This window comes from Conger conger, chromosome 1 (genome assembly GCF_963514075.1).
Source record: "Conger conger chromosome 1, fConCon1.1, whole genome shotgun sequence".
Lineage (NCBI taxonomy): Eukaryota > Metazoa > Chordata > Actinopteri > Anguilliformes > Congridae > Conger > Conger conger.
In genome coordinates this window covers 96357373-96374872 of record NC_083760.1, presented here as the reverse complement: position 1 = coordinate 96374872, position 17500 = coordinate 96357373, and the positions used below count along the sequence as shown (strand labels likewise).

At 43.8% G+C, this 17500-nt stretch overlaps 1 protein-coding gene across 1 annotated transcript in view; it reads left to right on the top strand.

Annotated features, from left to right (window-relative positions):
- Nucleotides 1–17500, top strand: part of LOC133108676 (collagen alpha-1(I) chain-like) — a 65400-nt gene that overhangs the window by 6491 nt on the left and 41409 nt on the right. Inside the window, exons 9-19 of the mRNA XM_061218359.1 lie at nt 5392–5454; nt 5818–5853; nt 6141–6203; nt 6296–6337; nt 6496–6558; nt 7846–7890; nt 7982–8068; nt 8262–8300; nt 8852–8896; nt 11353–11388; nt 15082–15192. Of these exons, the coding sequence (XP_061074343.1) occupies nt 5392–5454; nt 5818–5853; nt 6141–6203; nt 6296–6337; nt 6496–6558; nt 7846–7890; nt 7982–8068; nt 8262–8300; nt 8852–8896; nt 11353–11388; nt 15082–15192 (630 nt within the window). The remainder of the gene's footprint in view (nt 1–5391; nt 5455–5817; nt 5854–6140; nt 6204–6295; nt 6338–6495; nt 6559–7845; nt 7891–7981; nt 8069–8261; nt 8301–8851; nt 8897–11352; nt 11389–15081; nt 15193–17500) is intronic.

The following is a 17500-nucleotide window of genomic DNA, read 5'->3' as shown; positions in this document are numbered from 1 at the left end:
CCACACTGCCCTGCCTCCACACTGCTTCCACACTGCCCTGCCTCCACACTGCCTCCACACTGCCCTGCCTCCACCCTGCCTCCACACTGCCCTGCCTCCACCCTGCCTCCACACTGCCTCCATACTGCCTCCACACTGCCCTGCCTCCACACTGCCTCCACACTGCACTGCCTCCACCCTGCCTCCACCCTGCCTCCACACTGCACTGCCTCCAGTCTCATTGCCTGCAAGTACCCCAGGCCACCCTGATGGATGTCTGTGTCACCGTCGTACGGAACAGGGTTCATGATGCTGGGGGTTCCTCACAGGATTCTGTGACTTTCACCCTCAGTCCCCATTTTTTGTGATTTTCAGACATTTTTAACTCCATCTTTATATAGCCTATAGTGTTATTTGTAAAGACACACACATTTCACAACACTGCCAAAGGCTGGGAATGAGCTGGAGCATGTCTATCTCATGCCCTGTCTGTCTGACGCCCTGTCAGCAACGTGGGTAACATTCCATCAAAGCCCAACCCTCTATGTGCACCATGGAGTTTACCAAAACAAACTTTAAATTAAAATGAACATATGGCCACCATGTTTTTAGTGCAATTTGAGCATGCTCTATTTTAGACATTGTTATGTTAAATTAACAGCAGACAACATGGTATTTCTTTCCACGATGGACCAAATTAAGCCAGTAAATGTACCATCCTGTCAGTGTAGGCTATTTTATTAGTAGGCTTTGTTCTTAGCAGCTGGTTAGCTTATGACCTATTGATTCTTTGTGAGCAGTCACTGCAGTTGTGTTGATTCTTTGTGAGCAGTTCCTGCAGTTGTGTTGATTCTTTGTGAGCAGTTCCTGCAGTTGTGTTGATTCTTTGTGAGCAGTTCCTGCAGTTGTGTTGATTCTTTGTGAGCAGTCACTGCAGTTGTGTTGATTCTTTGTGAGCAGTTCCTGCAGTTCCTTATATGTTATGTGTGACCCAGCAGAGAGCAGCATCGCGGTGTGTTGTGTGTGACCCAGCAGAGAGCAGCATCGCAGTGTGTTGTGTGTGACCCAGCAGAGTGCAGCATCGCGGTGTGTTGTGTGTGACCCAGCAGAGTGCAGCATCGCGGTGTGTTGTGTGTGACCCAGCAGAGAGCAGCATCGCGGTGTGTTGTGTGTGACCCAGCAGAGAGCAGCATCGCGGTGTGTTGTGTGTGACCCAGCAGACAGGGAGAGCAGCATCGCAGTGTGTTGTGTGTGACCCAGCAGAGTGCAGCATCGCGGTGTGTTATGTGTGACCCAGCAGAGTGCAGCATCGCGGTGTGTTATGTGTGACCCAGCAGAGAGCAGCATCGCGGTGTGTTATGTGTGACCCAGCAGAGTGCAGCATCGCGGTGTGTTGTGTGTGACCCAGCAGAGACAGGGAGAGCAGCCATGCAGTGTGGGAGGAACCTCAGGTTGAAGCTTCTCTGGGGCTGACAATCCTGTGATTTACTGAGTGTGTTACCAGGCCAGAAACACACAGCTACCTGATTTAAAAGCACATTTTAAATCAGTGTGTTTGTGTGTATTGGGATGTGGAAGACGGGCAGATGTTTGGTTTGGAAGTTCTGAGTATTTTGGATGAGCTGGATGTACTACCGGAGATCATTATTTACAGCTTGTGTGGGAGAGAGAACATGAACATTACTATTTGGGTCGGTATCTTAGAGAACATGACTCTTTGTATTTGAGTCGGTATTGGAGAGAACATGACTCTTTGTATTTGAGTCGGTATTGGAGAGAACATGACTCCTTGTGTTTGAGTCAGTATTGGAGAGAACATGACTCTGTGTTTGAGTTGGTATCTTAGTGAACATGACTCTTTGTGTTTGAATCGGTATTGGAGAGAACATGACTCTTTGTGTTTGAGTCAGTATTGGAGAGAACATGACTCTGTGTTTGAGTTGGTATCTCAGTGAACATGACTCTTTGTGTTTGAGTTGGTATCTTATAGAACATGACTCTTTGTGTTTGGGCAAGTTGTCTTGGGCTCAGAACATGAATATGATTGTTATATGTGTCAGAATTATGCACAAGTGATGTGCAATCAACGAGAACTTTATCAAACCACCCTGTCTGGCACCAGCAATCATTCCACGGTCAAAGTCACTTAGATCAAATGTTTTCTCCATTCTGACATTTGGTCCGAACAACATTTGAACGTCTTGACCATGTCTGCATGCTTTGATGCATTTAGTTGCTGCCACATGATTGGCTGATTTAATATTTGCATTAACAAGCTGGGGTACTGGTCTACCTAATAAGGTGCTCAGTGCGTGTATAGCAGGAGAGTTGGTGCTGGATGTGTTACCGCAGTAACGCACATCTGTAAAATGCTGCCGGTCTCACAAACTCTGGGAAACACTGCAGCCTAATTGGCTGGCTCCTTGGAAACACCTGCCCCCTCATTGGCTGGCTCCTTGGAAAGGATTTTACATTGTTGACTGGTTTGTGAGCTTGCTTTTGACAGCTATAAGTCTTTTATAAAAAATGTTTTAGCTTATTTTATCTTGATGATAGTTTGTCATTTTTCAGAGTAAAAGGTAATTTGGTATGTCTTCATTTACACAGTTACTTTAAGTAATCTTTCTTCTCATTTGATCAGGAATAGTACTTGCAATCTGTGCTCCAGTTCTATCATACGTGTATAGACCTGTTACTCTGGGTAAAGATGGATAGACCTGTTACTCTGGGTAAAGATGGATAGACCTGTTACTCTGGGTAAAGATGGATAGTTATGTTACTCTGGGTAAAGATGGATAGTCATGTTACTCTGGGTAAAGATGGATTGTTATGTTACTCTGGATAAAGATGGATAGACCTGTTACTCTGGGTAAAGATGGATTGTTATGTTACTCTGGGTAAAGATAGATAGTTATGTTACTCTGGGTAAAGATGGATAGACCTGTTACTCTGGGCAAAGATGGATAGTCCTGATACTCTGGGTAAAGATGGATTGTTATGTTACTCTGGGTAAAGATGGATTGTTATGTTACTCTGGGTAAAGATGGATAGTTATGTTACTCTGGGTAAAGATGGATAGTCCTGATACTCTGGGTAAAGATGGATAGTCATGTTACTCTGGGTAAAGATGGATAGTTATGTTACTCTGGGTAAAGATGGATAGTCATGTTACTCTGGGTAAAGATGGATAGTTATGTTACTCTGGGTAAAGATGGATAGTCCTGACACTCTGGGTAAAGATGGATTGTTATGTTACTCTGGGTAAAGATAGATAGTTATGTTACTCTGGGTAAAGATGGATAGTCCTGATACTCTGGGTAAAGATGGATAGTTATGTTACTCTGGGTAAAGATGGATAGTCCTGACACTCTGGGTAAAGATGGATAGTTATGTTACTCTGGGTAAAGATGGATAGTTATGTTACTCTGGGTAAAGATGGATAGTTATGTTACTCTGGGTAAAGATGGATAGTTATGTTACTCTGGGTAAAGATGGATAGTTATGTTACTCTGGGTAAAGATGGATTGTTATGTTACTCTGGGTAAAGATGGATAGACCTGTTACTCTGGGTAAAGATGGATAGACCTGTTACTCTGGGTAAAGATGGATTGTTATGTTACTCTGGGTAAAGATGGATAGTTATGTTACTCTGGGTAAAGATGGATAGTCCTGATACTCTGGGTAAAGATGGATAGTTATGTTACTCTGGGTAAAGATGGATAGACCTGTTACTCTGGGTAAAGATGGATTGTTATGTTACTCTGGGTAAAGATGGATAGTTATGTTACTCTGGGTAAAGATGGATAGTCCTGTTACTCTGGGTAAAGATGGATAGTTATGTTACTCTGGGTAAAGATGGATAGTCCTGTTACTCTGGGTAAAGATGGATAGTTATGTTACTCTGGGTAAAGATGGATAGTTATGTTACTCTGGGTAAAGATGGATAGTTATGTTACTCTGGGTAAAGATGGATAGTCCTGTTACTCTGGGTAAAGATGGATAGACCTGTTACTCTGGGTAAAGATGGATAGTCATGTTACTCTGGGTAAAGATAGATAGTTATGATACTGTGGGTAAAGATGGATAGTCATGTTACTCTGGGCAAAGATGGATAGTCCTGACACTCTGGGTAAAGATAGATAGTTATGATACTCTGGGTAAAGATGGATAGTTATGTTACTCTGGGTAAAGATGGATAGTTATGTTACTCTGGGTAAAGATGGATAGTTATGTTACTCTGGGTAAAGATGGATAGTTATGTTACTCTGGGTAAAGATGGATAGTCCTGACACTCTGGGTAAAGATAGATAGTTATGATACTCTGGGTAAAGATAGATAGTTATGATACTCTGGGTAAAGATGGATAGTTATGTTACTCTGGGTAAAGATGGATAGTTATGTTACTCTGGGTAAAGATGGATAGTTATGTTACTCTGGGTAAAGATGGATTGTTATGTTACTCTGGGTAAAGATGGATAGTCCTGATACTCTGGGTAAAGATGGATTGTTATGTTACTCTGGGTAAAGATGGATAGTTATGTTACTCTGGGTAAAGATGGATAGTCCTGACACTCTGGGTAAAGATGGATAGTTATGTTACTCTGGGTAAAGATGGATAGTTATGTTACTCTGGGTAAAGATGGATAGTTATGTTACTCTGGGTAAAGATAGATAGTTATGTTACTCTGGGTAAAGATGGATAGTTATGTTACTCTGGGTAAAGATGGATAGTTATGTTACTCTGGGTAAAGATGGATAGTTATGTTACTCTGGGTAAAGATGGATTGTTATGTTACTCTGGGTAAAGATGGATAGTCCTGATACTCTGGGTAAAGATGGATAGTTATGTTACTCTGGGTAAAGATGGATAGTTATGTTACTCTGGGTAAAGATGGATAGACCTGTTACTCTGGGTAAAGATGGATAGTTATGTTACTCTGGGTAAAGATGGATAGTTATGTTACTCTGGGTAAAGATGGATAGTTATGTTACTCTGGGTAAAGATGGATAGTTATGTTACTCTGGGTAAAGATGGATAGTTATGTTACTCTGGGTAAAGATGGATAGTCCTGATACTCTGGGCAAAGATGGATAGTTATGTTACTCTGGGTAAAGATGGATTGTTATGTTACTCTGGGTAAAGATGGATAGTTATGTTACTCTGGGTAAAGATGGATAGTCCTGATACTCTGAGTAAAGATGGATAGTCCTGACACTCTCTGATGCTCCACTGATATTCACCTGCAGTGTGCACGGCACACAATCCAATTAAACAATAATGTTAAAACGAAAATGTTTGTGTAACTGGTGTAAATTGTGCTGTGAGTGTGAGTGTATCAGAGTTAAACAGCATTGTGTGTTTGTGTCTATGGGAGTTGGTGTAATTGTCTGAAATGCACCTTTGTGTTATAGTTTGAAAGAGGAGCTTTGGGAGATACAAGACTTTCTGTCATTAAAGGAGAGAAGGGAGATTGGGTAAGTTGTGTTTCTGAAGCCGAAACGTTCAAAGGGAGATTATTCCATAGGACAGGAGCTCTGCATGAGAAGGCTCTGGCTCCCATTGTAATTTCAGAAATACTTGGAATTTTAAAATGACAGCACCTTGTGAGCAGAACAATCCTGGAGGAGATTCGAGGATCAGTAATGCTAAGATATATAAGATATAGTAAGATATTCTGGAGCCAAATAATTTGAAGTTTTTTGTGTTAGTGCTGTGAGTCTTATGTGTGAAGAGATGCATATGAATATGTTGAATAGTGTGATGTGTGTAACTGTGTGAATAGTGTTCTGTGTAAAAGAGTCAATTTAGCTGAGTTATGGGTTGTGTTTTTTTCTCAGGGTTTGGCCTGTCCTGGATGGAGGTTATCAGCCTCAGTAAGTGTTGTTTGGTCATGTGGTCCTGTTCATTTCCTGTGTATCTCAGTGATGCTGAGTTCTGATTGGTGTGTGTATCTCAGTGATACTGAGTTCTGATTGGTGTGTGTATCTCAGTGATACTGAGTTCTGATTGGTGTGTGTATCTCAGTGATACTGAGTTCTGATTGGTGTGTGTATCTCAGTGATGCTGAGTTCTGATTGGTGTGTGTATCTCAGTGATGCTGAGTTCTGATTGGCTGTGTGTATCTCAGTGATGCTGAGTTCTGATTGGCTGTGTATCGTAGTGCTCGGACGGACCCAGGGGTCTGAGTGGCCAGAAAGGAGAGCCGGGGGAGGAGCCAGGAGAGGTGGGTGTGGCCTGTGGGCATGGCCTCCATCAGACACAGTTTCATGTCTGTTCCTCCAAACCTTTATTTATGCCTTTCTGTTTGTTCTTCAGGGAGAGCAGAGACACTGGGGCAAGTGGGCCCTGAAAGTTAAGGTGAGTCATTCTTCTGTCTGTCTGTCTAGGTCTGTTGTTACTGTCTGTGTGTGTGTCTGTTTGTCTGTGTCTGCCTGTCTGTCTTTCTTTCTGTGTGTCTGTCTGTCTGTGTCTGTCTGAAAAAACATTTTTTGAGCTCTCTCTCGCTCCCTCTGTAGGGGTCTAAAGGTGACAAAGGAAACAGAGGCCTTCCAGGTGTGACAGGGGTCACAGGAAAAGACGTGAGTAACAGAGTTATGATCTGATTGGCTGCCAATCAATTGATATTGTACAGCTGTGTCCTGATTGGTCACCAGTCTTTAGGTGCAGTAGAATTCTGCTTGGCCTTCAGCCCTTACATTGTAATGATCCAATCAGCCCTTAGTCTTGCCAGAGGCCCAGTTTAAAAAATATGTGTACAGGTATGGTTTGTGGGCCGGTCTGAGAAAGTGTTTGAAAAAGTTTTGTGTTAGTTAGCAATTAATTCACATCTGATCCATTCCCTCGGTCTGTGATCTGTTCCGATGGCTCCCCTCTCATGAATGTGCTGCCCTGTCAGTGGTGTCTGCGAGTGTATGAGTTCTGTAGACTGGGTGTACCTGTAGGCAAGCCCTGGCCTGTTCCCCCGAGCCCTTATCCTGCTATATCAGGGATATAGCGGAGGATTGTCCACATTTAGAGAATCGATGTGGGGCAGGGGTGAGTTCACTCTGCCAGAGTTAAGCCCTCTAATCCACCTGCTAAGCTGCTAATGCTAATACGTCAGCATGCAGATCAATAACCACAACACAGGCCAGCCCACTGCCCACAACCACAACACAGGCCAGCCCACTGCCCACAACCACAACACAGGCCAGTCCACTGCCCATAACCACAACACAGGCCAGCCCACTTCCCACAACCACAACACAGGCCAGTCCACTGCCCACAACCACAACACAGGCCAGTCCACTGCCTATAACCACAACACAGGCCAGTCCACTGCCTATAACCACAACACAGGCCAGCCCACTGCCCACAACCACAACACAGGCCAGTCCACTGCCCATAACCACAACACAGGCCAGTCCACTGCCTATAACCACAACACAGGCCAGTCCACTGCCTATAACCACAACACAGGCCAGCCCACTGCCCACAACCACAACACAGGCCAGTCCACTGCCCATAACCACAACACAGGCCAGCCCACTTCCCACAACCACAACACAGGCCAGTCCACTGCCTATAACCACAACACAGGCCAGTCCACTGCCTATAACCACAACACAGGCCAGTCCACTGCCTATAACCACAACACAGGCCAGCCCACTGCCCATAACCACAACACACACTGTCGAACACTCTCACATACACTTGCACTCAACATGGAGAATGTTATGAGCATGGTGAGGGCAGCAGTGAGTATTCAAGTTATAATTACATTTGTATATATTTATTTAGAAATGAATTTGAAATTGCAGTGGTAAAGAATGTGTTTTCCCTCCCTCTCTCTCCCTCCCTCCCTCTCTCCCTCCCCCTCTCTCCAGGGTGCCCCAGGTTCATTCTGTGTTGTTGGTAATAAAGGCCAGAAGGTTAGTATCAAGTTCATAAAATAAAAATAACAGGTGTGTGTACCTGTGTGCCTGTACCTGTACAGGTGTGTGAATCTTTCTCTCTCTGCAGGGGGCCACAGGTGCGGTTGGGCGAGATGGGAAGCCGGGTACACCGGGACGTCCTGGAAAACCTGGGATTGGGATACCAGGCCCCCTCGTGAGTTCCACACTAACCCCAAAATTCAACAACCACTGACTGCTGTACTACCACGCAAAATTCAACACCCAGAAAGTACTGTGCCAATGCCCAGAATGCACCCATTGCTCAGTCATAATTTAACAGAGTCTTTCAGGGGTTTGTCATGAGAACCAATGAGATGCCTGTTTAACAGAGTGCTGTTCTTCCTCAGGGGAAGCCTGGGGGCCCGCCCGGAACAAAGGGCACCAAGGTATGGGGGAGGCAGGTACTGGGGGGGGGCAGGTATGGGGGGGGGGGGCAGGTACTGGGGGGGGGGGGGGGGCAGGTACTGGGGGGGCAGGTACTGGGGGGAAGGTCTTTAGAAAAGTCTCTGCTTTCAGTGTAACTTTAATTTTCATTTTGTATGTAGTTACAAAAATAACGTTCAATCGAAGGAATGTTTAGGCTTTCTGTTACATTCCATACGCATGTATTATTGACCGGTTACAACTTGGCTTATGAAACACTGTTTGCTGTACGTACTTTGGAGTTTTGTTTGGTGTAACAACTTACATTCAGGCTATTGTACTTTTTATTGATTGCTTTTTACTTGCAGGTACAATTTGAGGGCAATATGAATTATATTTGAAGAACTGCCATGGTGTTAATGGAGTTGGTTTTCTGGAGTTTTGTATTTACATTGACATTCAGTTTTTTTATCTGACAGTGTAACTAGGGAGTGTGTTATTTTGCTTTGTTATATTGTTATATACATACTACTGCACAGAATTTGTTGCTATGGTGACATGCTCTCTTGTTCAGGGGGATTCTGGGAATTCTAGCACAGATGGCCAGCCTGGAGAGCCTGTGAGTGCTGTGACCTCATAATGACAAAATATCATCTGCTTATGATATTGTGCTGATGTGACATCAGCAACTCTTGGCATTGCATGGATATGATATCATCCACTCATGATTTCACATTGACATGGATATGATATCATCAGCTCATGATTTCACATTGACGTGGATATGATATCATCAGCTCATGATTTCACATTGACGTGGATATGATATCATCAGCTCATGATTTCACATTGACGTGGATATGATATCATCAGCTCATGATTTCACTTTGACATGGATATGATATCATTAGCTCATGATTTCACATTGACGTGGATATGATATCATCAGCTCATGATTTCACATTGACATGGATATTATTTCATCAGCTCATGATTTCACATTGACACGACACCATCCGCTGATACAGTCAGTATTTTCCACAGTAGCAGTCAGAGAAGTGGAGACTGACAGGGTGGCAGACTGCAGCTGAATTTGGGTGTGATTATGCTTGTGTTTATGTTTGTGTTTACATTTGTGCTTATGTTTGTGCTTATGTTTGTGCTTATGTTTGTGCTTACGTTTCTGTTTATGTTTGTGTTTATGTTTGTTGTAAAAGCGATTTACTAGTCCAGCCTTAGGATGACGCGCTTCAAGCGCTATATCAATTGTCAGATGATTTGTGGTTATAACAAAAATATTTATTGTATCTCGATGATTAAATGGATTTATGGTACCTTGAGTTCTGATGGTCCGGGCAACATGGAGGTGCAAATAGTTGGATGATGATCCTATTCCAAAACGTAGCGCTTGCCACGGTCAAAAAACCTTTTAGCTGCATGTCTTGCCAACTAGCCTGATCAACAAGGGAACAAGACTGCTTTTAATTAGTTGTAGCAGTTCAGGTGCTGCAGTCACCTGTCTGAGAGGACGGGTCCCAATGTACTTTTGCACCTCCAAATTGCTCCGCAATTCACGAAGAAATCCAGAAAATCAAAAATATAATTAAATTAAATTATAATAAATGCAAACCCTAAATTACATATTTCATCCTCATATTTCATTACTATAAATAATAACAATAACCATAACCCATTCTGGCTCCAACATTTGTGTTTGTTAGTGCTTGAGCTTGTGCTTGTGTTTATGGTTGGGTTTGTGTGTGCTTGTGTCTGTGCTTGTGTTTGTGTTTATGGTTGGGTTTGTGTGTGCTTGTGTCTGTGTTTATGGGTGGGTTTGTGTGTGCTTGTGTCTGTGTTTGTGTTTATGGTTGTGTTTTTGTTTCTGCCTGCACTTGTATTTGCTTTATTTTTGTTTTTGTTGCGTGTGCTTGTGTTTGTGTTCTTGTTTGTGTTTGTGTTTGTTCATGTGTTTTTGCCTGTGTTTGTGGGTCATTCTATGACCATTCCAATTTTGAATGTTTTGAATGTTCTTTATATATTCTATAGGGAATTTGCAAAGCATTAGCCTCGTTGCCTTTGTCATTCTAGAGACATTGGCCTTAAAGAAGGGGGGGTGATATCCAAAAAGTCACACACAAGTTTGTGTCGATGCACAAATTGGAGTGTGTATTGGAGCATCATATATTTGGCATTAATGCAGGGAAGGGAAGTGTAGTCTGACCCAAAATTTCTGGCAAGTTTCAGATTGTGAACTATACACACCAACAGCGATTAGCTTCCATGCAAGGCACCAACCAGCTCATCAGGAGCATTGGGGGGATTGACCCGGCAACCCATCGAATGCCAGACGACTGCTCTTACCGCCTGAACCAATGAGACGACTGCTCTTACCGCCTGAACCAATGAGACGACTGCTCTTACCGCCTGAACCAATGAGACGACTGCTCTTACTGCCTGAATCAATGATACGACTGCTCTTACCGCCTGAACCAATGAGATGACTGCTCTTACCGCCTGAACCAATGAGACGACTGCTCTTACCGCCTGAACCAATGTCGCCCCCACTCGGCAATATCATTTACATATTTTGATGGCTCACTACATCACCGTCACTTGGTGTATGGTATTCAAACGTGAAATACAAGTAAATAGCTTGCTTAAGACCATCCACAAGGAAAATGGAGTCAAATAGATCATTTCTGCAGAAAATATACAATGCCAAATTTGGGCCTGGCCAGAAAATAACCAAAAAGTGTTTTAAACCAAGTAGATGGTAAGGTTAGACTTTATCTTCCTCAAAGGGTATAATAGGCCTACTTGCAATACCTTCGCATGTTTTGTTCAGTTCAAACACGACCAAGAGCCAATATATCTAGACTGACAAATTCAATGAGGGTAATGTTTTGCATGTTCTTTATTGAACATATATAGAACATTGACACAAAGTTTGTGCAAAATCAGAGTGGTTAACTCCCACAGAATAACCAATATGTTTACGTTTGTGTTTATAATTGTGTTTGTGTTTGTGTTTTACTTGTTTGTATTTGGGCTCATTTTTGTGTTTGTGTTTTCCAGGGGACCCGGGGCCCACCAGGGTTTCAGGGGCAGAAGGTGAGTCACATTCACTCACATTGTAACTCACATTCACTCACACTGTAACTCACATTCACACACACTGTGACTCACATTCACTCACACTGTGACTCACATTCACACTGTAACACACATTCACTCACACTGTAACTCACATTCACTCACACTGTAACTCATATTCACACTGTAACTCACATTCACACACACTGTAACTCACATTCACTCACACTGTGACTCACATTCACACACACTGTAACTCATATTCACACTGTAACTCACATTCACTCACACTGCAACTCACATTCACTCACACTGGAACTCATATTCACACTGTAACTCACATTCACACACACTGTAACTCACATTCACTCACACTGTGACTCACATTCACACACACTGTGACTCACATTCACACACACTGTAACTCACATTCACTCACACTGTAACTCACATTCACACACACTGTGACTCACATTCACACACACTGTAACTCACATTCACTCACACTGTAACTCACATTCACTCACACTGTAACTCATACTCACACTGTAACACACATTCACACACACTGTAACACACATTCACACACACTGTGACTCACATTCACTCACACTGTAACTCACATTCACACTGTAACTCACATTCACTCACACAGTGACTCACATTCACTCACACTGTGACTCACATTCACTCACACTGTGACTCATATTCGCTCACACTGTAACTCACATTCACTCACACTGTGACTCACATTCACTCACACTGTGACTCACATTCACTCACACTGTAACTCACATTCACACACACTGTGACTCACATTCACACACACTGCAACTCACATTCACTCACATTGTAACTCACATTCACTCACACTGTAACTCACATTCACACACACTGTGACTCACATTCACTCACACTGTAACTCACATTCACACTGTAACTCACATTCACTCACACTGTGACTCACATTCACACACACTGTAACACACATCCACACACACTGTAACTCACATTCACTCACACTGTGACTCACATTCACTCACACTGTAACTCACATTCACACTGTAACTCACATTCACACACACTGTAACACACATTCACACACACTGTGACTCACATTCACTCACACTGTAACTCACATTCACACTGTAACTCACATTCACTCACACTGTGACTCACATTCACACACACTGTAACACACATTCACACACACTGTAACTCACATTCACTCACACTGTAACTCACATTCACTCACACTGTAACTCACATTCACACTGTAACTCACATTCACTCACACTGTGACTCACATTCACACACACTGTAACTCACATTCACACACACTGTAACTCACATTCACACTGTAACTCACATTCACTCACACTGTGACTCACATTCACACACACTGTAACACACATTCACACACACTGTAACTCACATTCACTCACACTGTAACTCACATTCACTCACACTGTAACTCACATTCACACTGTAACTCACATTCACTCACACTGTGACTCACATTCACACACACTGTAACTCACATTCACACACACACTGTAACTCACATTCACTAACACTGTAACTCACATTCACTAACACTGTAACTCACATTCACACTGTGACTCACATTCACACACACTGTAACTCACATTCACACACACTGTGACTCACATTCACTCACACTGTAACTCACATTCACTCACACTGTAACTCACATTCACACTGTAACACACATTCACCCACACTGTGAATCACATTCACTCACACTGTAACTCACATTCACACACACTGTGACTCACATTCACACACACTGTGACTCACATTCACACTGTGACTCACATTCACACACACTGTGACTCACATTCACTCACACTGTAACTCACATTCACACACACTGTAACTCACATTCACACACACTGTAACTCACATTCACACACACTGTAACACACATTCACACACACTGTAACTCACATTCACTCACACTGTGACTCACATTCACTCACACTGTGACTCACATTCACACACACTGTGACTCACATTCACTCACACTGTAACTCACATTCACACACTCTGTGACTCACATTCACACACTCTGTGACTCACATTCACACTGTGACTCACATTCACTCACACTGTGACTCACATTCACACACACTGTGACTCACATGCACACACACTGTGACTCACATTGGCACTGTGACTCACATTCACTCACACTGTGACTCACATTCACACTGTGACTCACATTCACACTGTGAATCACATTCACTCACACTGTAACACACATTCACTCACACTGTAACACACATTCACTCACACTGTAACTCACATTCACTCACACTGTAACTCACATTCACACTGTGAATCACATTCACTCACACTGTGACTCACATTCACACTGTAACTCACATTCACACTGTGAATCACATTTACTCACACTGTAACACACATTCACTCACACTGTAACACACATTCACTCACACTGTAACTCACATTCACTCACACTGTAACACACATTCACTCACACTGTAACACACATTCACTCACACTGTAACTCACATTCACTCACACTGTAACTCACATTCACTCACACTGTAACACACATTCACTCACACTGTAACTCACATTCACTCACACTGTGACTCACATTCACTCACACTGTAACTCACATTCACACACACTGTAACTCACATTCACTCACACTGTGACTCACATTCACTCACACTGTGACTCACATTCACACACACTGTAACACACATTCACTCACACTGAAACTCACATTCACACACACTGTAACTCACATTCACACACACTGTAACTCACATTCACTCACACTGTAACTCACATTCACACTGTGAATCACATTCACACACACTGTAACTCACATTCACACTGTGAATCACATTCACTCACACTGTAACACACATTCACTCACACTGTAACCCACATTCACTCACACTGTAACTCACATTCACACTGTAACTCACATTCACACTGTGAATCACATTTACTCACACTGTGACTCACATTCACTCACACTGTAACACACATTCACACACACTGTGACTCACATTCACACTGTGACTCACATTCACACACACTGTGACTCACATTCACACACACTGTGACTCACATTCACTCACACTGTAACTCACATTCACACTGTAACTCACATTCACACTGTGAATCACATTTACTCACACTGTGACTCACATTCACTCACACTGTAACACACATTCACACACACTGTGACTCACATTCACACTGTGACTCACATTCACACTGTGACTCACATTCACACACACTGTGACTCACATTCACTCACACTGTGACTCACATTCACACACACTGTGACTCACATTCACTCACACTGTAACTCACATTCACACTGTGACTCACATTCACACACTGTGACTCACATTCACACTGAGACTCACTGCATCCACCCCCACCTTTATGTTTCTCTCCTCACCGTCTTTGTGTGGTTCCATCTGTGTGTCTGTATGTGTGTGTGTGGCTGTCTGTACGTGCGTGTGTGTGTGTATGTGTATGACTGTCTATACATGTGTGTGCGTGTGTGTCTATATGTATGTGTATTACTGTCTGTACATGCATGTATGGATGTGTATGAGTGTCTGTACATGCGTGTGTGTGTCTGTATGTATGTTTATGGCATATGCATGTGTGTGGATGTGTGTCTGTCTGTTTTAGGGAGACCAATGTGAGCCGTGCCCAGTGCTGGTGAACGCTGTGGACCTCCAGGTGATTGCGGGCCCCCGGGGGGAGGTGGGGGCCCCAGGACTGGCCGAGCGGGGCCTGCAGGTGAGTGTGTGGGGCCCCTGTGTATGCTGTTATCTGCTGATTTCAGAGGAACAGCACCAATGCTGTTAATAATGATCTTCCACCAAACACACTCACTCACACCCATATACACACATACTCACAAAAATATACACATGCACAGACACATGCACACACACACACAAACGCACACACTCATTCACACCCATATACACACATACTCATAAAATATACACATACACATACACACATAAACACACACACACACACACACACACACTCACTCACTCACACCCATATACACACATACTCACAAACATATACGCATGCACAGACACAGGCACACACACACACACAAACACACACACTCATTCACACCCATAAACACACATACTCATAAAATATACACATACACATACACACACACACACACTCACTCACACCCATATACACACATACTCACAAACATATACGCATGCACAGACACAGGCACACACACACACAAACACACACACTCATTCACACCCATAAACACACATACTCCCAAAAATATACACATTCACATACACATGCACACAGACACACACTTACAAGGCCAGTAAGCTTAAATTACATGTGTTCCCGTGGTGATGGTGTAGGTCAGTAGAGTAACTGTGTTCCCATGGTGATGGTGTAGGTCAGTAGAGTGGCTGTGTTCCCGTGGTGATGGTGTAGGTCAGTAGAGTAGCTGTGTTCCCGTGGTGATGGTGTAGGTCAGTAGAGTAGCTGTGTTCCTGTGGTGATGTTGTAGGTCAGTGGAGTAGCTGTGTTTCCGTGGTGATGGTGTAGGTCAGTAGGTTAGCTGTGTTCCTGTGGTGATGGTGTAGGTCCATAGAGTAGCTGTGTTCCTGTGGTGATGGTGTAGGTCCATAGAATAGCTGTGTTCCTGTGGAGATGGTGTAGGTCAGTAGAGTAGCTGTGTTCCCGTGGTGATGGTATAGGTCAGTACAGTAGCTGTGTTCCTGTGGTGATGGTGTAGGTCAGTAGGTTAGCTGTGTTCCCATGGTGATGGTGTAGGTCAGTAGGTTAGCTGTGTTCCTGTGGTGATGGTATAGGTCAGTACAGTAGCTGTGTTCCTGTGGTGATGGTGTAGGTCAGTAGGTTAGCTGTGTTCCTGTGGTGATGGTGTAGGTCAGTACAGTAGCTGTGTTCCTGTGGTGATGGTGTAGGTCAGTACAGTAGCTGTGTTCCCGTGGTGATGGTGTAGGTCAGTAGAGTAGCTGTGTTCCCATGGTGATGGTGTAGGTCAGTAGGTTAGCTGTGTTCCCGTGGTGATGGTATAGGTCAGTACAGTAGATGTGTTCCTGTGGTGATGGTGTAGGTCAGTAGATGTGTTTCTGTGGTGATGGTGTTGGTCCATAGAGTAGCTGTGTTCCCGTGGTGATGGTGTAGGTCCATAGAGTAGCTGTGTTCCCATGGTGATGGTGTAGGTCAGTAGATGTGTTCCTGTGGTGATGGTGTTGGTCCATAGAGTAACTGTGTTCCCGTGGTGATGGTGTAGGTCCATAGAGTAGCTGTGTTCCCATGGTGATGGTGTAGGTCAGTAGGTTAGCTGTGTTCCTGTGGTGATGGTATAGGTCAGTACAGTAGCTGTGTTCCCATGGTGATGGTGTAGGTCCATAGAGTAGCTGTGTTCCTGCGGTGATGGTGTTGGTCCATAGAGTAACTGTGTTCCCGTGGTGATGGTGTTGGTCCATAGAGTAACTGTGTTCCCGTGGTGATGGTGTTGGTCCATAGAGTAACTGTGTTCCTGTGGTGATGGTGTAGGTCCATAGAGTAGCTGTGTTCCCATGGTGATGGTGTAGGTCAGTAGATGTGTTCCCGTGGTGATGGTGTAGGTCCATAGAGTAGCTGTGTTCCTGTGGTGATGGTGTAGGTCAGTAGATGTGTTCCCGTGGTGATGGTGTAGGTCCATAGAGTAGCTGTGTTCCCATGGTGATGGTGTAGGTCAGTAGATGTGTTCCTGTGGTGATGGTGTAGGTCCATAGAGTAGCTGTGTTCCTGTGGTGATGGTGTAGGTCAGTAGATGTGTTCCTGTGGTGATGGTGTAGGTCAGTAGATGTGTTCCCGTGGTGATGGTGTAGGTCCATAGAGTAGCTGTGTTCCTGTGGTGATGGTTTAGGTCAGTAGATGTGTTCCCGTGGTGATGGTGTAGGTCCATAGAGTAGCTGTGTTCCTGTGGTGATGGTTTAGGTCAGTAGATGTGTTCCCGTGGTGATGGTGTAGGTCCATAGAGTAGCTGTGTTCCTGTGGTGATGGTGTAGGTCAGTAGATGTGTTCCTGTGGTGAT